General features: G+C 42.9%; 1 protein-coding gene across 1 annotated transcript in view; it reads left to right on the top strand.

Annotated features, from left to right (window-relative positions):
* LOC121561549 (islet cell autoantigen 1) overlaps nucleotides 1-24279 on the top strand; it is a gene marked incomplete at its 5' end in the record, with an annotated part of 69460 nt that overhangs the window by 5799 nt on the left and 39382 nt on the right. Inside the window, one exon of the mRNA XM_041874090.2 lies at nucleotides 2399-2497. Coding sequence (XP_041730024.2) covers nucleotides 2399-2497 — 99 coding nt within the window. The remainder of the gene's footprint in view (nucleotides 1-2398; nucleotides 2498-24279) is intronic.

Here is a 24279-nt window from a genome sequence, read left to right as displayed (position 1 = left end):
GTCTGTCTCACTCCCTCTGCACATACCAGGTCTGTCTGTCTCACTCCCTCTGCACATACCAGGTCTGTCTGTCTCACTCCCTCTGCACATACCAGGTCTGTCTGTCTCACTCCCTCTGCACATACCAGGTCTGTCTGTCTCACTCCCTCTGTTCTACCAGGTCTGTCTGTCTGTCTCACTCCCTCTGTTCTACCAGGTCTGTCTGTCTGTCTCACTCCCTCTGTTCTACCAGGTCTGTCTGTCTGTCTCACTCCCTCTGTTCTACCAGGTCTGTCTGTCTGTCTCACTCCCTCTGTTCTACCAGGTCTGTCTGTCTGTCTCACTCCCTCTGCACATACCAGGTCTGTCTGTCTGTCTCACTCCCTCTGTTCTACCAGGTCTGTCTGTCTGTCTCACTCCCTCTGTTCTACCAGGTCTGTCTGTCTGTCTCACTCCCTCTGTTCTACCAGGTCTGTCTGTCTGTCTCACTCCCTCTGCACATACCAGGTCTGTCTGTCTGTCTCACTCCCTCTGCACATACCAGGTCTGTCTGTCTGTCTCACTCCCTCTGTTCTACCAGGTCTGTCTGTCTGTCTCACTCCCTCTGTTCTACCAGGTCTGTCTGTCTGTCTCACTCCCTCTGTTCTACCAGGTCTGTCTGTCTGTCTCACTCCCTCTGTTCTACCAGGTCTGTCTGTCTGTCTCACTCCCTCTGCACATACCAGGTCTGTCTGTCTGTCTCACTCCCTCTGTTCTACCAGGTCTGTCTGTCTGTCTCACTCCCTCTGTTCTACCGGGTCTGTCTGTCTGTCTCACTCCCCTCTGTTCTACCAGGTCTGTCTGTCTGTCTCACTCCCTCTGTTCTACCAGGTCTGTCTGTCTGTCTCACTCCCTCTGCACATACCAGGTCTGTCTGTCTGTCTCACTCCCTCTGTTCTACCAGGTCTGTCTGTCTGTCTCACTCCCTCTGTTCTACCGGGTCTGTCTGTCTGTCTCACTCCCTCTGTTCTACCAGGTCTGTCTGTCTGTCTCACTCTCTCTGTTCTACCAGGTCTGTCTGTCTGTCTCACTCCCTCTGTTCTACCGGGTCTGTCTGTCTGTCTCACTCCCTCTGTTCTACCAGGTCTGTCTGTCTGTCTCACTCCCTCTGTTCTACCGGGTCTGTCTGTCTGTCTCACTCCCTCTGTTCTACCAGGTCTGTCTGTCTGTCTCACTCCCTCTGTTCTACCAGGTCTGTCTGTCTGTCTCACTCCCTCTGTTCTACCAGGTCTGTCTGTCTGTCTCACTCCCTCTGTTCTACCAGGTCTGTCTGTCTGTCTCACTCCCTCTGTTCTATCAGGTCTATCTGTCTGTCTCACTCCCTCTGTTCTACCAGGTCTGTCTGTCTGTCTCACTCCCTCTGTTCTACCAGGTCTGTCTGTCTGTCTCACTCCCTCTGTTCTACCAGGTCTGTCTGTCTGTCTCACTCCCTCTGTTCTACCAGGTCTGTCTGTCTGTCTCACTCCCTCTGTTCTACCAGGTCTGTCTGTCTGTCTCACTCCCTCTGTTCTACCAGGTCTGTCTGTCTGTCTCACTCCCTCTGTTCTACCAGGTCTGTCTGTCTGTCTGTCTCACTCCCTCTGTTCTACCAGGTCTGTCTGTCTGTCTCACTCCCTCTGTTCTACCAGGTCTGTCTGTCTGTCTGTCTCACTCCCTCTGTTCTACCAGGTCTGTCTGTCTGTCTCACTCCCTCTGTTCTACCAGGTCTGTCTGTCTGTCTCACTCCCTCTGTTCTACCAGGTCTGTCTCACTCCCTCTGTTCTACCAGGTCTGTCTGTCTGTCTCACTCCCTCTGTTCTACCAGGTCTGTCTGTCTGTCTCACTCCCTCTGTTCTACCAGGTCTGTCTGTCTGTCTCACTCCCTCTGTTCTACCAGGTCTGTCTGTCTGTCTCACTCCCTCTGTTCTACCAGGTCTGTCTGTCTGTCTCACTCCCTCTGTTCTACCAGGTCTGTCTGTCTGTCTCACTCCCTCTGTTCTACCAGGTCTATCTGTCTGTCTCACTCCCTCTGTTCTACCAGGTCTGTCTGTCTGTCTCACTCCCTCTGTTCTACCAGGTCTGTCTGTCTGTCTGTCTCACTCCCTCTGTTCTACCAGGTCTGTCTGTCTGTCTCACTCCCTCTGTTCTACCAGGTCTGTCTGTCTGTCTGTCTCACTCCCTCTGTTCTACCAGGTCTGTGTGTGTCTTTTCATAGTAGCGGTCGATGTGTGTTTTAAAGCAGGATCGTCTCTTTCCAGACCCTAACCCTAACCCTCTTTCCAGACCCTAACCCTAACCCTAACCCTCTTTCCAGACCCTAACCCTAACCCTAACCCTCTTTCCAGACCCTAACCCTAACCCTAACCCTCTTTCCAGACCCTAACCCTAACCCTCTTTCCAGACCACCCTCCTCCAGTTCTGGGAGAGGACAGCCTATGTGATGAGTGGGATCCATGTGGCTTTTAAAGGCCTCGTCTCCTACCAGTTCACCACTCTCAAGGTACATACGTGTGGGACGGGCTGCATGTACATTACAAGTGTGTGTGTGTGTGTGTGTGTGTGTGTAACAGTAGATGGTGTGTGTGTTGTAACAGTAGATGGTGTGTGTTGTAACAGTAGATGGTGTGTGTGTAACAGTAGATGGTGTGTGTTGTAACAGTAGATGGTGTGTGTGTGTAACAGTAGATGGTGTGTGTGTAACAGTAGATGGTGTGTGTGTAACAGTAGATGGTGTGTGTTGTAACAGTAGATGGTGTGTGTTGTAACAGTAGATGGTGTGTGTTGTAACAGTAGATGGTGTGTGTAACAGTAGATGGTGTGTGTGTGTAACAGTAGATGGTGTGTGTGTGTAACAGTAGATGGTGTGTGTGTGTAACAGTAGATGGTGTGTGTGTGTAACAGTAGATGGTGTGTGTAACAGTAGATGGTGTGTGTTGTAACAGTGTGTTGTAACAGTAGATGGTGTGTGTGTGTAACAGTAGATGGTGTGTGTGTAACAGTAGATGGTGTGTGTGTTGTAACAGTAGATGGTGTGTGTGTAACAGTAGATGGTGTGTTGTAACAGTAGATGGTGTGTGTTGTAACAGTAGATGGTGTGTGTGTAACAGTAGATGGTGTGTGTGTGTAACAGTAGATGGTGTGTGTGTGTAACAGTAGATGGTGTTTGTGTGTGTAACAGTAGATGGTGTGTGTTGTAACAGTAGATGGTGTGTGTAACAGTAGATGGTGTGTGTGTAACAGTAGATGGTGTGTGTGTAACAGTAGATGGTGTGTGTAACAGTAGATGGTGTGTGTGTAACAGTAGATGGTGTGTGTTGTAACAGTAGATGGTGTGTGTAACAGTAGATGGTGTGTGTGTAACAGTAGATGGTGTGTGTGTTGTAACAGTAGATGGTGTGTGTGTAACAGTAGATGGTGTGTTGTAACAGTAGATGGTGTGTGTTGTAACAGTAGATGGTGTGTGTTGTAACAGTAGATGGTGTGTGTGTAACAGTAGATGGTGTGTGTTGTAACAGTAGATGGTGTGTGTGTGTAACAGTAGATGGTGTGTTGTAACAGTAGATGGTGTGTGTTGTAACAGTAGATGGTGTGTGTTGTAACAGTAGATGGTGTGTGTGTAACAGTAGATGGTGTGTGTGTGTGTTGTAACAGTAGATGGTGTGTGTGTAACAGTAGATGGTGTGTGTTGTAACAGTAGATGGTGTGTGTTGTAACAGTAGATGGTGTGTTGTAACAGTAGATGGTGTGTGTGTTGTAACAGTAGATGGTGTGTGTGTAACAGTAGATGGTGTGTTGTAACAGTAGATGGTGTGTGTGTAACAGTAGATGGTGTGTTGTAACAGTAGATGGTGTGTGTGTAACAGTAGATGGTGTGTGTGTTGTAACAGTAGATGGTGTGTTGTAACAGTAGATGGTGTGTGTTGTAACAGTAGATGGTGTGTGTTGTAACAGTAGATGGTGTGTGTGTAACAGTAGATGGTGTGTGTGTGTGTTGTAACAGTAGATGGTGTGTGGTGTAACAGTAGATGGTGTGTGTTGTAACAGTAGATGGTGTGTGTGTAACAGTAGATGGTGTGTGGTGTAACAGTAGATGGTGTGTGTTGTAACAGTAGACGGTGTGTGTGTAACAGTAGATGGTGTGTGTGTAACAGTAGATGGTGTGTGTTGTAACAGTAGATGGTGTGTGTTGTAACAGTAGATGGTGTGTGTTGTAACAGTAGATGGTGTGTGTTGTAACAGTAGATGGTGTGTGTGTAACAGTAGATGGTGTGTGTGTAACAGTAGATGGTGTGTGTGTAACAGTAGATGGTGTGTGTTGTAACAGTAGATGGTGTGTGTTGTAACAGTAGATGGTGTGTGTGTTGTAACAGTAGATGGTGTGTGTGTAACAGTAGATGGTGTGTGTTGTAACAGTAGATGGTGTGTGTTGTAACAGTAGATGGTGTGTGTGTTGTAACAGTAGATGGTGTGTGTGTAACAGTAGATGGTGTGTGTTGTAACAGTAGATGGTGTGTGTTGTAACAGTAGATGGTGTGTTGTAACAGTAGATGGTGTGTGTGTGTAACAGTAGATGGTGTGTGTGTAACAGTAGATGGTGTGTGTGTGTAACAGTAGATGGTGTGTGGTGTAACAGTAGATGGTGTGTGTTGTAACAGTAGATGGTGTGTGTGTGTAACAGTAGATGGTGTGTGTGTAACAGTAGATGGTGTGTGTGTTGTAACAGTAGATGGTGTGTTGTAACAGTAGATGGTGTGTGTTGTAACAGTAGATGGTGTGTGTTGTAACAGTAGATGGTGTGTGTGTAACAGTAGATGGTGTGTGTGTGTGTTGTAACAGTAGATGGTGTGTGTGTAACAGTAGATGGTGTGTGTTGTAACAGTAGATGGTGTGTGGTGTAACAGTAGATGGTGTGTGTTGTAACAGTAGATGGTGTGTGTGTGTAACAGTAGATGGTGTGTGTGTGTAACAGTAGATGGTGTGTGTGTGTAACAGTAGATGGTGTGTGTTGTAACAGTAGATGGTGTGTGTTGTAACAGTAGATGGTGTGTGTGTGTAACAGTAGATGGTGTGTGTGTAACAGTAGATGGTGTGTGTGTAACAGTAGATGGTGTGTGTGTAACAGTAGATGGTGTGTGTGTAACAGTAGATGGTGTGTGTGTAACAGTAGATGGTGTGTGTTGTAACAGTAGATGGTGTGTGTTGTAACAGTAGATGGTGTGTGTTGTAACAGTAGATGGTGTGTGTGTAACAGTAGATGGTGTGTGTTGTAACAGTAGATGGTGTGTGTGTGTAACAGTAGATGGTGTGTGTTGTAACAGTAGATGGTGTGTGTAACAGTAGATGGTGTGTGTGTAACAGTAGATGGTGTGTGTTGTAACAGTAGATGGTGTGTGTGTAACAGTAGATGGTGTGTTGTAACAGTAGATGGTGTGTGTTGTAACAGTAGATGGTGTGTGTGTGTAACAGTAGATTGTGTGTGTTGTAACAGTAGATGGTGTGTTGTAACAGTAGATGGTGTGTGTTGTAACAGTAGATGGTGTGTGTGTGTAACAGTAGATTGTGTGTGTTGTAACAGTAGATGGTGTGTGTTGTAACAGTAGATGGTGTGTGTGTTGTAACAGTAGATGGTGTGTGTGTAACAGTAGATGGTGTGTGTGTAACAGTAGATGGTGTGTGTGTGTAACAGTAGATGGTGTGTGTTGTAACAGTAGATGGTGTGTGTTGTAACAGTAGATGGTGTGTGTGTAACAGTAGATGGTGTGTGTGTGTAACAGTAGATGGTGTGTGTTGTAACAGTAGATGGTGTGTTGTAACAGTAGATGGTGTGTGTGTAACAGTAGATGGTGTGTGTTGTAACAGTAGATGGTGTGTGTGTAACAGTAGATGGTGTGTGTAACAGTAGATGGTGTGTGTTGTAACAGTAGATGGTGTGTGGTGTAACAGTAGATGGTGTGTGTTGTAACAGTAGATGGTGTGTGTGTAACAGTAGATGGTGTGTGTGTAACAGTAGATGGTGTGTGTTGTAACAGTAGATGGTGTGTGTGTAACAGTAGATGGTGTGTGGTGTAACAGTAGATGGTGTGTGTTGTAACAGTAGATGGTGTGTGTGTAACAGTAGATGGTGTGTGTGTGTAACAGTAGATGGTGTGTGTGTAACAGTAGATGGTGTGTGTGTAACAGTAGATGGTGTGTGTGTGTAACAGTAGATGGTGTGTGTGTAACAGTAGATGGTGTGTGTGTAACAGTAGATGGTGTGTGTTGTAACAGTAGATGGTGTGTGTTGTAACAGTAGATGGTGTGTGTGTGTAACAGTAGATTGTGTGTGTTGTAACAGTAGATGGTTTGTTGTAACAGTAGATGGTGTGTGTTGTAACAGTAGATGGTGTGTGTGTGTAACAGTAGATGGTGTGTGTGTGTAACAGTAGATTGTGTGTGTTGTAACAGTAGATGGTGTGTGTGTGTAACAGTAGATTGTGTGTGTTGTAACAGTAGATGGTGTGTTGTAACAGTAGATGGTGTGTGTTGTAACAGTAGATGGTGTGTGTAACAGTAGATGGTGTGTGTGTAACAGTAGATGGTGTGTGTTGTAACAGTAGATGGTGTGTGTTGTAACAGTAGATGGTGTGTGTTGTAACAGTAGATGGTGTGTGTGTAACAGTAGATGGTGTGTGTTGTAACAGTAGATGGTGTGTGTAACAGTAGATGGTGTGTGTTGTAACAGTAGATGGTGTGTGTGTAACAGTAGATGGTGTGTGTGTGTAACAGTAGATGGTGTGTGTTGTAACAGTAGATGGTATGTGTAACAGTGTGTTGTAACAGTAGATGGTGTGTGTGTAACAGTAGATGGTGTGTGTTGTAACAGTAGATGGTGTGTGTGTTGGTAACAGTAGATGGTGTGTGTAACAGTAGATGGTGTGTGTTGTAACAGTAGATGGTGTGTGTGTAACAGTAGATAGTGTGTGTGTTGTAACAGTAGATGGTGTGTGTTGTAACAGTAGATGGTGTGTGTTGTAACAGTGTGTTGTAACAGTAGATGGTGTGTGTTGTAACAGTAGATGGTGTGTGTGTAACAGTGTGTTGTAACAGTAGATGGTGTGTGTTGTAACAGTAGATGGTGTGTGTGTGTAACAGTAGATGGTGTGTGTGTAACAGTAGATGGTGTGTGTGTAACAGTAGATGGTGTGTGTTGTAACAGTAGATGGTGTGTGTGAACAGTAGATGGTGTGTGTGTAACAGTAGATGGTGTGTGTAACAGTAGATGGTGTGTGTTGTAACAGTAGATGGTGTGTGTGTAACAGTAGATGGTGTGTGTGTGTAACAGTAGATGGTGTGTGTTGTAACAGTAGATGGTGTGTGTTGTAACAGTAGATGGTGTGTGTTGTAACAGTAGATGGTGTGTGTAACAGTGTGGTATGTGTGTGTGTAACAGTAGATGGTGTGTGTGTAACAGTAGATGGTGTGTGTGTAACAGTAGATGGTGTGTGTGTGTAACAGTAGATGGTGTGTGTTGTAACAGTAGATGGTGTGTGTGTGTAACAGTAGATGGTGTGTGTAACAGTAGTGGTGTGTGTTGTAACAGTAGATGGTGTGTGTGTAACAGTAGATGGTGTGTGTGTGTAACAGTAGATGGTGTGTTGTAACAGTAGATGGTGTGTGTTGTAACAGTAGATGGTGTGTGTGTAACAGTAGATGGTGTGTGTGTAACAGTAGATGTGTGTGTGTGTAACAGTAGATGGTGTGTGTAACAGTAGATGGTGTGTGTGTAACAGTAGATGGTGTGTGTTGTAACAGTAGATGGTGTGTGTGTAACAGTAGATGGTGTGTGTTGTAACAGTAGATGGTGTGTGTGTAACAGTAGATGGTGTGTGTGTAACAGTAGATGGTGTGTGTTGTAACAGTAGATGGTGTGTGTGTAACAGTAGATGGTGTGTGTTGTAACAGTAGATGGTGTGTGTGTAACAGTAGATGGTGTGTGTGTAACAGTAGATGGTGTGTGTGTAACAGTAGATGGTGTGTGTGTGTAACAGTAGATGGTGTGTGTTGTAACAGTAGATGGTGTGTTGTAACAGTAGATGGTGTGTGTTGTAACAGTAGATGGTGTGTGTTGTAACAGTAGATGGTGTGTGTGTAACAGTAGATGGTGTGTGTTGTAACAGTAGATGGTGTGTGTGTAACAGTAGATGGTGTGTGTGTGTAACAGTAGATGGTGTGTGTAACAGTAGATGGTGTGTGTGTAACAGTAGATGGTGTGTGTAACAGTAGATGGTGTGTGTGTAACAGTAGATGGTGTGTGTGTAACAGTAGATGGTGTGTGTAACAGTAGATGGTGTGTGTGTGTAACAGTAGATGGTGTGTGTGTGTAACAGTAGATGGTGTGTGTGTAACAGTAGATGGTGTGTGTAACAGTAGATGGTGTGTGTGTAACAGTAGATGGTGTGTGTAACAGTAGATGGTGTGTGTTGTAACAGTAGATGGTGTGTGTGTAACAGTAGATGGTGTGTGTTGTAACAGTAGATGGTGTGTGTGTAACAGTAGATGGTGTGTGTGTAACAGTAGATGGTGTGTGTTGTAACAGTAGATGGTGTGTGTGTAACAGTAGATGGTGTGTGTGTTGTAACAGTAGATGGTGTGTGTGTAACAGTAGATGGTGTGTGTGTGTAACAGTAGATGGTGTGTGTGTGTAACAGTAGATGGTGTGTGTGTGTAACAGTAGATGGTGTGTGTGTAACAGTAGATGGTGTGTGTGTGTAACAGTAGATGGTGTGTGTAACAGTAGATGGTGTGTGTTGTAACAGTAGATGGTGTGTGTGTAACAGTAGATGGTGTGTGTGTAACAGTAGATGGTGTGTGTGTTGTAACAGTAGATGGTGTGTGTGTGTAACAGTAGTATGGTGTGTGTGTAACAGTAGATGGTGTGTGTGTAACAGTAGAGTGTGTGTGTAACAGTAGATGGTGTGTGTGTAACAGTAGATGGTGTGTGTGTGTAACAGTAGATGGTGTGTGTGTAACAGTAGATGGTGTGTGTTGTAACAGTAGATGGTGTGTGTGTAACAGTAGATGGTGTGTGTTGTAACAGTAGATGGTGTGTGTAACAGTAGATGGTGTGTGTGTAACAGTAGATGGTGTGTGTGTAACAGTAGATGGTGTGTGTTGTAACAGTAGATGGTGTGTGTAACAGTAGATGGTGTGTGTTGTAACAGTAGATGGTGTGTTGTAACAGTAGATGGTGTGTGTTGTAACAGTAGATGGTGTGTGTAACAGTAGATGGTGTGTGTAACAGTAGATGGTGTGTGTAACAGTAGATGGTGTGTGTTGTAACAGTAGATGGTGTGTGTGTAACAGTAGATGGTGTGTGTAACAGTAGATGGTGTGTGTGTGTGTGAACAGTAGATGGTGTGTGTGTAACAGTAGATGGTGTGTGTTGTAACATTAGATGGTTTGTGTTGTAACAGTAGATGGTGTGTGTAACAGTAGATGGTGTGTGTGTGTGTGTGTAACAGTAGATGGTTTGTGTTGTAACAGTAGATGGTGTGTGTAACAGTAGATGGTGTGTTTGTAACAGTAGATGGTGTGTGTGTAACAGTAGATGGTGTGTGTGTAACAGTAGATGGTGTGTGTGTGTGTGTGTAACAGTAGATGGTGTGTGGTGTAACAGTAGATGGTGTGTGTGTAACAGTAGATGGTGTGTGTGTGTAACAGTAGATGGTGTGTGTTGTAACAGTAGATGGTGTGTGGTGTAACAGTGTGTTGTAACAGTAGATGGTGTGTGTTGTAACAGTAGATGGTGTGTGTTGTAACAGTAGATGGTGTGTGGTGTAACAGTGTGTTGTAACAGTAGATGGTGTGTGTTGTAACAGTAGATGGTGTGTGTTGTAACAGTAGATGGTGTGTGGTGTAACAGTAGATGGTGTGTGTGTAACAGTAGATGGTGTGTGTTGTAACAGTAGATGGTGTGTGTTGTAACAGTAGATGGTGTGTGTTGTAACAGTAGATGGTGTGTGTGTAACAGTAGATGGTGTGTGTGTAACAGTAGATGGTGTGTGTTGTAACAGTAGATGGTGTGTGTTGTAACAGTAGATGGTGTGTGTGTAACAGTAGATGGTGTGTGTTGTAACAGTAGATGGTGTGTGTTGTAACAGTAGATGGTGTGTGTTGTAACAGTAGATGGTGTGTGTGTAACAGTAGATGGTGTGTGTGTAACAGTAGATGGTGTGTGTAACAGTAGATGGTGTGTGTTGTAACAGTAGATGGTGTGTGTTGTAACAGTGTGTTGTAACAGTAGATGGTGTGTGTAACAGTAGATGGTGTGTGTTGTAACAGTAGATGGTGTGTTGTAACAGTAGATGGTGTGTGTGTAACAGTAGATGGTGTGTTGTAACAGTAGATGGTGTGTGTTGTAACAGTAGATGGTGTGTGTGTAACAGTAGATGGTGTGTGTTGTAACAGTAGATGGTGTGTGTGTACAGTAGATGGTGTGTGTGTAACAGTAGATGGTGTGTGGTAACATGGTGTGTAACAGTAGATGGTGTGTGTTGTAACAGTAGATGGTGTGTGTGTAACAGTAGATGGTGTGTGTTGTAACAGTAGATGGTGTGTGTTGTAACAGTAGATGGTGTGTGTAACAGTAGATGGTGTGTGTAACAGTAGATGGTGTGTGTAACAGTAGATGGTGTGTGTAACAGTAGATGGTGTGTGTTGTAACAGTAGATGGTGTGTGTTGTAACAGTAGATGGTGTGTGTTGTAACAGTAGATGGTGTGTGTGTAACAGTAGATGGTGTGTGTTGTAACAGTAGATGGTGTGTGTGTAACAGTAGATGGTGTGTGTGTAACAGTAGATGGTGTGTGTGTGTAACAGTAGATGGTGTGTGTGTAACAGTAGATGGTGTGTGTTGTAACAGTAGATGGTGTGTGTGTAACAGTAGATGGTGTGTGTGTAACAGTAGATGGTGTGTGTAACAGTAGATGGTGTGTGTGTAACAGTAGATGGTGTGTGTTGTAACAGTAGATGGTGTGTGTGTGTAACAGTAGATGGTGTGTGTTGTAACAGTAGATGGTGTGTGTGTAACAGTAGATGGTGTGTGTGTAACAGTAGATGGTGTGTGTAACAGTAGATGGTGTGTTGTAACAGTAGATGGTGTGTGTAACAGTAGATGGTGTGTGTTGTAACAGTAGATGGTGTGTGTGTAACAGTAGATGGTGTGTGTGTAACAGTAGATGGTGTGTGTAACAGTAGATGGTGTGTGTGTAACAGTAGATGGTGTGTGTGTAACAGTAGATGGTGTGTGTGTAACAGTAGATGGTGTGTATTGTAACAGTAGATGGTGTGTTGTAACAGTAGATGGTGTGTGTTGTAACAGTAGATGGTGTGTGTAACAGTAGATGGTGTGTGTAACAGTAGATGGTGTGTGTGTAACAGTAGATGGTGTGTGTGTAACAGTAGATGGTGTGTGTGTAACAGTAGATGGTGTGTGTAACAGTAGATGGTGTGTGTGTAACAGTAGATGGTGTGTGTGTAACAGTAGATGGTGTGTGTGTAACAGTAGATGGTGTGTGTTGTAACAGTAGATGGTGTGTGTGTGTGTGTGTGTAACAGTAGATGGTGTGTGTAACAGTAGATGGTGTTTGTAACAGTAGATGGTGTGTGTAACAGTAGATGGTGTGTTTGTAACAGTAGATGGTGTGTGTAACAGTAGATGGTGTGTGTGTAACAGTAGATGGTGTGTGTGTGTGTAACAGTAGATGGTGTGTGTGTAACAGTAGATGGTGTGTGTGTAACAGTAGATGGTGTGTGTGTAACAGTAGATGGTGTGTGTTGTAACAGTAGATGTGTGGTGTAACTGTGTTGTAACAGTAGATGGTGTGTGTTGTAACAGTAGATGGTGTGTGTTGTAACAGTAGATGGTGTGTGGTGTAACAGTGTGTTGTAACAGTAGATGGTGTGTGTTGTAACAGTAGATGGTGTGTGTTGTAACAGTAGATGGTGTGTGGTGTAACAGTAGATGTGTGTGTTGTAACAGTAGATGGTGTGTGTTGTAACAGTAGATGGTGTGTGTTGTAACAGTAGATGGTGTGTTTGTAACAGTAGATGGTGTGTGTGTAACAGTAGATGGTGTGTGTTGTAACAGTAGATGGTGTATGTATAACGTGTGTGTGTAACAGTAGATGGTGTGTGTTGTAACAGTAGATGGTGTGTGTTGTAACAGTAGATGGTGTGTGTTGTAACAGTAGATGGTGTGTGTGTAACAGTAGATGGTGTGTGTGTAACAGTAGATGGTGTGTGTAACAGTAGATGGTGTGTGTTGTAACAGTAGATGGTGTGTGTTGTAACAGTGTGTTGTAACAGTAGATGGTGTGTGTAACAGTAGATGGTGTGTGTTGTAACAGTAGATGGTGTGTGTAACAGTAGATGGTGTGTGTTGTAACAGTAGATGGTGTGTGTGTAACAGTAGATGGTGTGTGTTGTAACAGTAGATGGTGTGTGTTGTAACAGTAGATGGTGTGTGGTGTAACAGTAGATGGTGTGTGGTGTAACAGTAGATGGTGTGTGTGTAACAGTAGATGGTGTGTGTGTAACAGTAGATGGTGTGTGTGTAACAGTAGATGGTGTGTGTGTGTAACAGTAGATGGTGTGTGTGTAACAGTAGATGGTGTGTGTGTAACAGTAGATGGTGTGTGTTGTAACAGTAGATGGTGTGTGTTGTAACAGTAGATGGTGTGTGTAACAGTAGATGGTGTGTGTAACAGTAGATGGTGTGTGTAACAGTAGATGGTGTGTGTAACAGTAGATGGTGTGTGTTGTAACAGTAGATGGTGTGTTGTAACAGTAGATGGTGTGTGTTGTAACAGTAGATGGTGTGTGTGTAACAGTAGATGGTGTGTGTGTAACAGTAGATGGTGTGTGTTGTAACAGTAGATGGTGTGTGTTGTAACAGTAGATGGTGTGTGTTTGTAACAATAGATGGTGTGTGTTGTAACAGTAGATGGTGTGTGTGTAACAGTAGATGGTGTGTGTTGTAACAGTAGATGGTGTGTGTTGTAACAGTAGATGGTGTGTGTTGTAACAGTAGATGGTGTGTGTTGTAACAGTAGATGGTGTGTGTTGTAACAGTAGATGGTGTGTGTGTAACAGTAGATGGTGTGTGTGTAACAGTAGATGGTGTGTGTGTAACAGTAGATGGTGTGTGTTGTAACAGTAGATGGTGTGTGTGTAACAGTAGATGAGTGTGTGTTGTAACAGTAGATGGTGTGTGTTGTAACAGTAGATGGTGTGTGTTGTAACAGTAGATGTGTGTGTGTTGTAACAGTAGATGGTGTGTGTTGTAACAGTAGATGGTGTGTGTTGTAACAGTAGATGGTGTGTGTTGTAACAGTAGATGGTGTGTGTTGTAACAGTAGATGGTGTGTGTAACAGTAGATGGTGTGTGTGTGTGTGTGTGTGTAACAGTAGATGGTGTGTGTGTAACAGTAGATGGTGTGTGTGTAACAGTAGATGGTGTGTGTTGTAACAGTAGATGGTGTGTGTGTGTAACAGTAGATGGTGTGTGTAACAGTAGATGGTGTGTGTTGTAACAGTAGATGGTGTGTGTTGTAACAGTAGATGGTGTGTGTTGTAACAGTAGATGGTGTGTGTGTAACAGTAGATGGTGTGTGTTGTAACAGTAGATGGTGTGTGTGTAACAGTAGATGGTGTGTGTGGTGTAACAGTAGATGGTGTGTGTGTAACAGTAGATGGTGTGTTGTAACAGTAGATGGTGTGTGTTGTAACAGTAGATGGTGTGTGTGTAACAGTAGATGGTGTGTGTTGTAACAGTAGATGGTGTGTGTTGTAACAGTAGATGGTGTGTGTAACAGTAGATGGTGTGTGTAACAGTAGATGGTGTGTGTGTAACAGTAGATGGTGTGTGTGTAACAGTAGATGGTGTGTGTGTAACAGTAGATGGTGTGTGTGTAACAGTAGATGGTGTGTGTGTGTGTGTGTGTAACAGTAGATGGTGTGTGTGTAACAGTAGATGGTGTGTGTGTGTGTGTGTAACAGTAGATGGTGTGTGTTGTAACAGTAGATGGTGTGTGTTGTAACAGTAGATGGTGTGTGTGTAACAGTGATGGTGTGTGTTGTAACAGTAGATGGTGTGTGTGTAACAGTAGATGGTGTGTGTTGTAACAGTAGATGGTGTGTGTGTAACAGTGATGGTGTGTGTTGTAACAGTAGATGGTGTGTGTGTAACAGTAGATGGTGTGTGTTGTAACAGTAGATGGTGTGTGTGTAACAGTAGATGGTGTGTGTGTAACAGTAGATGGTGTGTGTTTGTAACAGTAGATGGTGTGTGTTGTAACAGTAGATGGTGTGTATTAACAGTAGATGGTGTGTGTTTTGTAACAGTAGATGGTGTGTGTTGTAACAGTAGATGGTGTGTGTTGTAACAGTAGATGGTGTGTGTTGTAACAGTAGATGGTGTGTGTTGTAACAGTAGATGTGTGTGTGTAACAGTAGATGGTGTGTGTGTAACAGTAGATGGTGTGTTTTGTAACAGTAGATGGTGTGTGTGTAACAGTAGATGGTGTGTGTTGTAACAGTAGATGGTGTGTGTTGTAACAGTAGATGGTGTGTTGTAACAGTAGATGGTGTGTGTTGTAACAGTAGATGGTGTGTGTTGTAACAGTAGATGGTGTGTGTGTAACAGTAGATGGTGTGTGTGTAACAGTAGATGGTGTGTGTGTGTAACAGTAGATGGTGTGTGTTGTAACAGTAGATGGTGTGTGTGTAACAGTAGATGGTGTGTGTTGTAACAGTAGATGGTGTGTGTTGTAACAGTAGATGGTGTGTGTTGTAACAGTAGATGGTGTGTGTTGTAACAGTAGATGGTGTGTGTGTAACAGTAGATGGTGTGTGTTGTAACAGTAGATGGTGTGTGTGTAACATAGATGGTGTGTGTTGTAACAGTGGATGGTGTGTGTGTAACAGTGATGGTGTGTGTTGTAACAGTAGATGGTGTGTGTGTAACAGTAGATGGTGTGTGTGTAACAGTAGATGGTGTGGTGTGTAACAGTAGATTGTGTGTGTTGTAACAGTAGATGGTGTGTGTGTGTAACAGTAGATGGTGTGTGTTGTAACAGTAGATGGTGTGTGTTGTAACAGTAGATGGTGTGTGTTGTAACAGTAGATGGTGTGTGTGTAACATAGATGGTGTGTTGTAACAGTAGATGGTGTGTGTTGTAACAGTAGATGGTGTGTGTTGTAACAGTAGATGGTGTGTGTAACAGTAGATGGTGTGTGTGTAACAGTAGATGGTGTGTGTTGTAACAGTAGATGGTGTGTGTTGTAACAGTAGATGGTGTGTGTTGTAACAGTAGATGGGTGTGTTGTAACAGTATGGTGTGTGTTGTAACAGTAGATGGTGTGTGTTGTAACAGTAGATGGTGTGTGTTGTAACAGTAGATGGTGTGTGTTAACAGTAGATGGTGTGTGTTGTAACAGTAGATGGTGTGTGTTGTAACAGTAGATGGTGTGTGTTGTAACAGTAGATGGTGTGTGTTGTAACAGTAGATGGTGTGTGTTGTAACAGTAGATGGTGTGTGTGTAACAGTGATTATGTGTTGTAACAGTAGATGGTGTGTGTTGTAACAGTAGATGGTGTGTGTTGTAACAGTAGATGGTGTGTGTTGTAACAGTAGATGGTGTGTGTGTAACAGTAGATGGTGTGTGTGTAACAGTAGATGGTGTGTGTTGTAACAGTAGATGGTGTGTGTTGTAACAGTAGATGGTGTGTGTTGTAACAGTAGATGGTGTGTGTGTAACAGTAGATGGTGTGTGTTGTAACAGTAGATGGTGTGTGTTGTAACAGTAGATGGTGTGTGGTGTAACAGTAGATGGTGTGTGTGTAACAGTAGATGGTGTGTGTGTAACAGTAGATGGTGTGTGTGTAACAGTAGATGGTGTGTGTTGTAACAGTAGATGGTGTTGTTGTAACAGTAGATGGTGTGTGTTAACAGTAGATGGTGTGTGTTGTAACAGTAGATGGTGTGTGTTGTAACAGTAGATGGTGTGTGTTGTAACAGTAGATGGTGTGTGTTGTAACAGTAGATGGTGTGTGTGTAACAGTAGATGGTGTGTGTTTGTAACAGTAGATGGTGTGTGTTGTAACAGTAGATGGTGTGTGTTGTAACAGTAGATGGTGTGTGTGTAACAGTAGATGGTGTGTGTGTAACAGTAGATGGTGTGTGTGTGTAACAGTAGATGGTGTGTGTTGTAACAGTAGATGGTGTGTGTTGTAACAGTAGATGGTGTGTGTTGTAACAGTAGATGGTGTGTGTGTAACAGTAGATGGTGTGTGTTTAACAGTGATGGTGTGTGTTGTAACAGTAGATGGTGTGTGTTGTAACAGTAGATGGTGTGTGTGTGTAACGTAGATGGTGTGTGTTGTAACAGTAGATGGTGTGTTTACGTGTGGTGTGTGTGTAACAGTAGATGGTGTGTGTTGTTAACAGTGATGGTGTGTGTGTAACAGTGATGGTGTGTGTGTAACGTAGATAGTGTGTGTTGTAACAGTAGATGGTGTGTGTTGTAACAGTAGATGGTGTGTGTTGTAACAGTAGATGGTGTGTGTGTAACAGTAGATGGTGTGTGTGTAACAGTAGATGGTGTGTGTTGTAACAGTAGTGGTGTGTGTTGTAACAGTAGATGGTGTGTGTGTAACAGTAGATGGTGTGTGTTAACAGTAGATGGTGTGTGTTGTAACAGTAGATGGTGTGTGTTGTAACAGTAGATGGTGTGTGTGTAACAGTAGATGGTGTGTGTGTAACAGTAGATGGTGTGTGTTGTAACAGTAGATGGTGTGTGTTTAACAGTAGATGGTGTGTGTTGTAACAGTGATGGTGTGTGTGTAACATAGATGGTGTGTGTAACAGTAGATGGTGTGTGTTGTAACAGTAGATGGTTGTGTTGTAACAGTAGATGGTGTGTGTTGTAACAGTAGATGTGTGTGTTGTAACAGTGATGGTGTGTGTTGTAACAGTAGATGGTGTGTGTTGTAACAGTAGATGGTGTGTGTTGTAACAGTAGATGGTGTGTGTTTAACATAGATGGTGTGTGTGTAACAGTAGATGGTGTGTGTGTAACAGTAGATGGTGTGTGTGTGTAACAGTAGATGGTGTGTGTTGTAACAGTAGATGGTGTGTGTGTAACAGTAGATGGTGTGTGTGTAACAGTAGATGGTGTGTGTTGTAACAGTAGATGGTGTGTGTTGTAACAGTAGATGGTGTGTTGTAACAGTAGATGGTGTGTGTTGTAACAGTAGATGGTGTGTGTGTAACAGTAGTGGTGTGTGTTGTAACAGTAGATGGTGTGTGTTGTAACAGTAGATGGTGTGTGTGCTAACAGTAGATGGTGTGTGTTGTAACAGTAGATGGTGTGTGTGTAACAGTAGATGGTGTGTGTGTAACAGTGATGGTGTGTGTTGTAACAGTAGATGGTGTGTGTTGTAACAGTAGATGGTGTGTGTAACAGTAGATGGTGTGTGTAACAGTAGATGGTGTGTGTTGTAACAGTAGATGGTGTGTTGTAACAGTAGATGGTGTGTGTTGTAACAGTAGATGGTGTGTGTTGTAACAGTAGATGGTGTGTGTGTAACAGTAGATGGTGTGTGTGTTGTAACAGTAGATGGTGTGTGTTGTAACAGTAGATGGTGTGTGTGTAACAGTAGATGGTGTGTGTTGTAACAGTAGATGGTGTGTGTTGTAACAGTAGATGGTGTGTGTTGTAACAGTAGATGGTGTGTGTGTAACAGTAGATGGTGTGTGTTGTAACAGTAGATGGTGTGTGTTGTAACAGTAGATGGTGTGTGGTGTAACAGTAGATGGTGTGTGTTGTAACAGTAGATGGTGTGTGTTGTAACAGTAGATGGTGTGTGTTGTAACGTAGATGGTGTGTGTTAACAGTAGATGGTGTGTGTTGTAACAGTAGATGGTGTGTGTGTAACAGTAGATGGTGTGTGTTGTAACAGTAGATGGTGTGTGTTGTAACAGTAGATGGTGTGTGTGTAACAGTAGATGGTGTGTGTTTAACAGTAGATGGTGTGTGTTGTAACAGTAGATGGTGTGTGTGTTAACAGTAGATGGTGTGTGTTGTAACAGTAGATGGTGTGTGTTGTAACAGTAGATGGTGTGTGTTGTAACAGTAGATGGTGTGTGTTGTAACAGTAGATGGTGTGTGTGTAACAGTAGATGGTGTGTGTTGTAACAGTAGATGGTGTTGTTGTAACATAGATGGTGTGTGTTGTAACAGTAGATGGTGTGTGTTGTAACAGTAGATGGTGTGTGTGTAACAGTAGATGGTGTGTGTTGTAACAGTAGATGGTGTGTTGTAACAGTAGATGGTGTGTGTTGTAACAGTAGATGGTGTGTGTGTAACAGTAGATGGTGTGTGTAACAGTAGATGGTGTGTGTTGTAACAGTAGATGGTGTGTGTGTAACAGTAGATGGTGTGTGTAACAGTAGATGGTGTGTGTTGTAACAGTAGATGGTGTGTGTGTAACAGTAGATGGTGTGTGTGTAACAGTAGATGGTGTGTGTTGTAACAGTAGATGGTGTGTGTTGTAACATGATGGTAGTGTGTGTGTTGTAACATAGATGGTGTGTGTTGTAACAGTAGATGGTGTGTGTTGTAACAGTAGATGGTGTGTGTGTTAACAGTAGATGGTGTGTGTGTGTTTAACAGTAGATGGTGTGTGTGTAACAGTAGATGGTGTGTGTTGTAACATAGATGGTGTGTGTGTACAGTAGATGGTGTGTGTGTAACAGTAGATGGTGTGTGTGTAACAGTAGATGGTGTGTGTGTAACAGTAGATGGTGTGTGTGTAACAGTAGATGGTGTGTTTTAACAGTAGATGGTGTGTGTGTGTTGTGTGTAACAGTAGATGGTGTGTGTTGTAACAGTAGATGGTGTTGTGTAACAGTGGATGGTGTGTGTGTGATTGTGTGTTAACAGTAGAATGGTGTGTGTTGTAACAGTAGATGGTGTGTGTGTAACAGTAGATGGTGTGTGTTGTAACAGTAGATGGTGTGTGTTGTAACAGTAGATGTGTGTTGTAACAGTAGATGGTGTGTGTGTAACAGTAGATGGTGTGTGTTGTAACAGTAGATGGTGTGTGTTGTAACAGTAGATGGTGTGTGTGTAACAGTAGATGTTGTGTGTGTAACAGTAGATGGTGTGTGTGTGTAACAGTAGATGGTGTGTGTGTAACAGTAGATGGTGTGTGTGTAACAGTAGATGGTGTGTGTGTAACAGTAGATGGTGTGTGTGTAACAGTAGATGGTGTGTGTTGTAACAGTGGATGGTGTGTGTGTAACAGTAGATGGTGTGTGTTGTAACAGTGATGGTGTGTGTTAACAGTAGATGGTGTGTATTGTAACAGTAGATGGTGTGTGTTGTAACAGTAGATGTGTGTGTGTAACAGTAGATGGTGTGTGTTGTAACAGTAGATGGTGTGTGTGTAACAGTAGATGGTGTGTGTTGTAACAGTAGATGGTGTGTGTGTAACAGTAGATGGTGTGTGTTGTAACAGTAGATGGTGTGTGTAACAGTGATGGTGTGTGTAACAGTAGATGGTGTGTGTGTGTAACAGTAGATGGTGTGTGTTGTAACAGTAGATGGTGTGTGTTGTAACAGTAGATGGTGTGTGTGTAACAGTAGATGGTGTGTGTGTAACAGTAGATGGTGTGTGTAACAGTAGATGGTGTGTGTTGTAACAGTAGATGGTGTGTGTGTAACAGTAGATGGTGTGTGTGTAACAGTAGATGGTGTGTGTTGTAACAGTAGATGGTGTGTGTTGTAACAGTAGATGGTGTGTGTAACAGTAGATGGTGTGTGTTGTAACAGTAGATGGTGTGTGTTGTAACAGTAGATGGTGTGTGTGTAACAGTAGATGGTGTGTGTGTAACAGTAGATGGTGTGTGTTGTAACAGTAGATTGTGTGTGTGTAACAGTAGATGGTGTGTTTAACAGTAGATGGTGTGTGTTGTAACAGTAGATGGTGTGTGTTGTAACAGTAGATGGTGTGTGTGTAACAGTAGATGGTGTGTGTGTAACAGTAGATGGTGTGTGTGTGTAACAGTAGATGGTGTGTGTAACAGTAGATGGTGTGTTGTAACAGTAGATGGTGTGTTTGTAACAGTAGATGGTGTGTGTGTAACAGTAGATGGTGTGTGTTGTACTAGATGGTGTGTGTGTAACAGTAGATGGTGTGTGTGTAACAGTAGATGGTGTGTGTTGTAACAGTAGATGGTGTGTGTGTCATATGGTGTGTGTGTAACAGTAGATGGTGTGTGTGTAACAGTAGATGGTGTGTGTGTAACAGTAGATGGTGTGTGTGAACGTAGATGGTGTGTGTGTAACAGTAGATGGTGTGTGTTGTAACAGTAGATGGTGTGTGTTGTAACATAGATGGTGTGTGTAGTAGATAGTGTGTGTGTAACAGTGGATGGTGTGTGTGTAACAGTAGATGGTGTGTGTTGTAACAGTGATGGTGTGTGTTGTAACAGTGATGGTGTGTGTGTACAGTAGATGGTGTGTGTTGTAACAGTAGATGGTGTGTGTTGTAACAGTGATGGTGTGTGTGTAACAGTAGATGGTGTGTGTTGTAACAGTAGATGGTGTGTGTGTGTAACAGTAGATGGTGTGTGTTGTAACAGTAGATGGTGTGTGTTGTAACAGTAGATGGTGTGTGTGTAACAGTAGATGGTGTGTGTTGTAACAGTAGATGGTGTGTGTGTAACAGTAGATGGTGTGTGTTGTAACAGTAGATGGTGTGTGTGTAACAGTAGATGGTGTGTGTTGTAACAGTAGATGGTGTGTGTTAACAGTAGATGTGTGTGTAACAGTAGATGGTGTGTGTGTGTAACAGTAGATGGTGTGTGTGTAACAGTAGATGGTGTGTGTGTAACAGTAGATGGTGTGTGGTGTAACAGTAGATGGTGTGTGTTGTAACAGTAGATGGTGTGTGTTGTAACAGTAGATGGTGTGTGTTGTAACAGTAGATGGTGTGTGTTGTAACAGTAGATGGTGTGTGTTGTAACAGTAGATGGTGTGTGTGTAACAGTAGATGGTGTGTGTAAAGTAGATGTGTGTGTTGTAACAGTAGATGGTGTGTGTTGTAACAGTAGATGGTGTGTGTTGTAACAGTAGATGGTGTGTGTTGTAACGTGATGGTGTGTGTTGTAACGTGTGGTGTGTGTGAACAGTAGATGGTGTGTTTAACAGTAGATGGTGTGTGTTGTAACAGTAATGGTGTGTGTAACAGTAGATGGTGTGTGTGTAACAGTAGATGGTGTGTGTTGTAACAGTAGATGGTGTGTGTGTAACAGTAGATGGTGTGTGTTGTAACAGTAGATGGTGTGTGTGTAACAGTAGATGGTGTGTGTTGTAACAGTAGATGGTGTGTGTGTTGTAACAGTAGATGGTGTGTGTTGTAACAGTAGATGGTGTGTGTGTAACAGTAGATGGTATGTGTTACAGTGATGGTTGTGTTGTAACAGTAGATGGTGTGTGTGTAACAGTGATGGTGTGTGTTGTAACGTAGATGGTGTGTGTTGTAACAGTAGATGGTGTGTGTTGTAACAGTAGATGGTGTGTGTGTAACAGTAGATGGTGTGTGTTGTAACAGTAGATGGTGTGTGTGTAACAGTAGATGGTGTGTGTTGTAACAGTAGATGGTGTGTGTGTAACAGTAGATGGTGTGTGTTGTAACAGTAGATGGTGTGTGTGTACAGTAGATGGTGTGTTGTAACAGTAGATGGTGTGTGTTGTAACAGTAGATGGTGTGTGGTGTAACAGTAGATGGTGTGTGTGTAACAGTAGATGGTGTGTGTTGTAACAGTAGATGGTGTGTGTGTAACAGTAGATGGTGTGTGTTGTAACAGTAGATGGTGTGTGTGTAACAGTAGATGGTGTGTGTGTAACAGTAGATGGTGTGTTGTAACAGTAGATGGTGTGTGTGTGTAACAGTAGATGGTGTGTGTGTAACAGTAGATGGTGTGTGTGTAACAGTAGATGGTGTGTGTTGTAACAGTAGATGGTGTGTGTTGTAACAGTAGATGGTGTGTGTTGTAACAGTAGATGGTGTGTGTAACAGTAGATGGTGTGTGTTGTAACAGTAGATGGTGTGTGTAACAGTAGATGGTGTGTGTGTAACAGTAGATGGTGTGTGTGTAACAGTAGATGGTGTGTGTTGTAACAGTAGATGTGTGTGTTGTAACAGTAGATGGTGTGTGTGTAACAGTAGATGGTGTGTGTTGTAACAGTAGATGGTGTGTGTAACAGTAGATGGTATGTGTTGTAACAGTAGATGGTATGTGTTGTAACAGTAGATGGTGTGTGTTGTAACAGTAGATGGTGTGTGTGTAACAGTAGATGGTGTGTGTGTAACAGTAGATGGTGTGTGTTGTAACAGTAGATGGTGTGTGTGTAACAGTAGATGGTGTGTGTTGTGTAACAGTAGATGGTGTGTTGTAACAGTGTGTGTGTGGTGTAACATAGTGGTGTGTGTTGTAACAGTAGATGTGTGTGTTGTAACAGTAGATGGTGTGTGTGTAACAGTAGATGGTGTGTGTTGTAACAGTAGATGGTGTGTGTTAACAGTAGATGGTGTGTGTTGTTGTAACAGTAGATGGTGTGTGTTGTAACAGTAGATGGTGTGTGTTGTAACAGTAGATGGTGTGTGTTGTAACAGTAGTGGTGTGTGTTGTAACAGTAGATGGTGTGTGTGTGTAACGTGATGTGTGTTGTAACAGTAGATTTGGTGTGTGTGTAACAGTAGATGGTGTGTGTGTAACAGTAGATGGTGTGTGTTGTAACAGTAGATGGTGTGTGTTGTAACTGGATGGTTGTGTGTAACAGTAGATGGTGTGTGTGTAACAGTAGATGGTGTGTGTTGTAACAGTAGATGGTGTGTGTTGTAACAGTAGATGGTGTGTGTTGTAACAGTAGATGGTGTGTGTGTAACAGTGATGGTGTGTGTGTAACAGTAGATGGTGTGTGTTGTAACAGTAGATGGTGTGTGTTGTAACAGTAGATGGTGTGTGTGTAACAGTAGATGGTGTGTGTTATAACAGTAGATGGTGTGTGTAACAGTGTGTGTTGTAACAGTAGATGGTGTGTGTGTATGGTGTTTAACAGTAGATGGTGTGTGTGTAACAGTAGATGGTGTGTGTGTAACAGTAGATGGTGTGTGTTGTAACAGTAGATGGTGTGTGTTGTAACAGTAGATGGTGTGTGTGTAACAGTAGATGGTGTGTATGTAACATAGATGGTGTGTGTTGTAACGTAGATGGTGTGTGTTGTAACAGTAGATGGTGTGTGTTGTAACAGTAGATGGTGTGTGTAACATGATGGTGTTGTGTTGTAACAGTAGATGGTGTGTGTTGTAACAGTAGATGGTGTGTGTGTAACAGTAGATGTGTGTGTGTAACAGTAGATGGTGTGTGTAACAATAGATGGTGTGTGTTGTAACAGTAGATGGTGTGTGTTGTAACAGTAGATGGTGTGTGTTGTAACAGTAGATGGTGTGTGTTAACAGTAGATGGTGTGTGTGTAACAGTAGATGGTGTGTGTGTAACAGTAGATGGTGTGTGTTAACAGTAGATGGTGTGTGTTGTAACAGTAGATGGTGTGTGTGTTAAAGTAGATGGTGTGTGTGCAACAGTAGATGGTGTGTGTTGTAACAGTAGATGGTGTGTGTGTAACAGTAGATGGTGTGTGTAACAGTAGATGGTGTTGTGTAACAGTAGATGGTGTGTGTGTTAACAGTAGATGGTGTGTGTTGTAACAGTAGATGGTGTGTGTGTTAACAGTAGATGGTGTGTGTAACAGTAGATGGTGTGTAGTAACAGTAGATGGTGTGTGTGTAACAGTAGATGGTGTGTGTGTAACAGTAGATGGTGTGTGTGTGTAACAGTAGATGGTGTGTGTTGTAACAGTAGATGGTGTGTGTGTAACAGTAGATGGTGTGTGTAACAGTAGATGGTGTGTGTTGTAACAGTAGATGGTGTGTGTTAACAGTAGATGGTGTGTTGCAACAGTAGATGGTGTGTGTTGTAACAGTAGATGGTGTGTGTTGTAACAGTAGATGGTGTGTGTGTAACAGTAGATGGTGTGTGTGTAACAGTAGATGGTGTGTGTTGTAACAGTAGATGGTGTGTGTTGTAACAGTAGATGGTGTGTGTTGTAACAGTAGATGGTGTGTGTTGTAACAGTAGATGGTGTGTGTGTGTAACAGTAGATGGTGTGTGTA

The sequence above is a fragment of the Coregonus clupeaformis genome, unplaced genomic scaffold (assembly GCF_020615455.1).
Source record: "Coregonus clupeaformis isolate EN_2021a unplaced genomic scaffold, ASM2061545v1 scaf0675, whole genome shotgun sequence".
Lineage (NCBI taxonomy): Eukaryota > Metazoa > Chordata > Actinopteri > Salmoniformes > Salmonidae > Coregonus > Coregonus clupeaformis.
The sequence above is the reverse complement of the archived record's forward strand: the minus strand, read 5'-3'. Positions and strand labels throughout refer to the sequence as shown.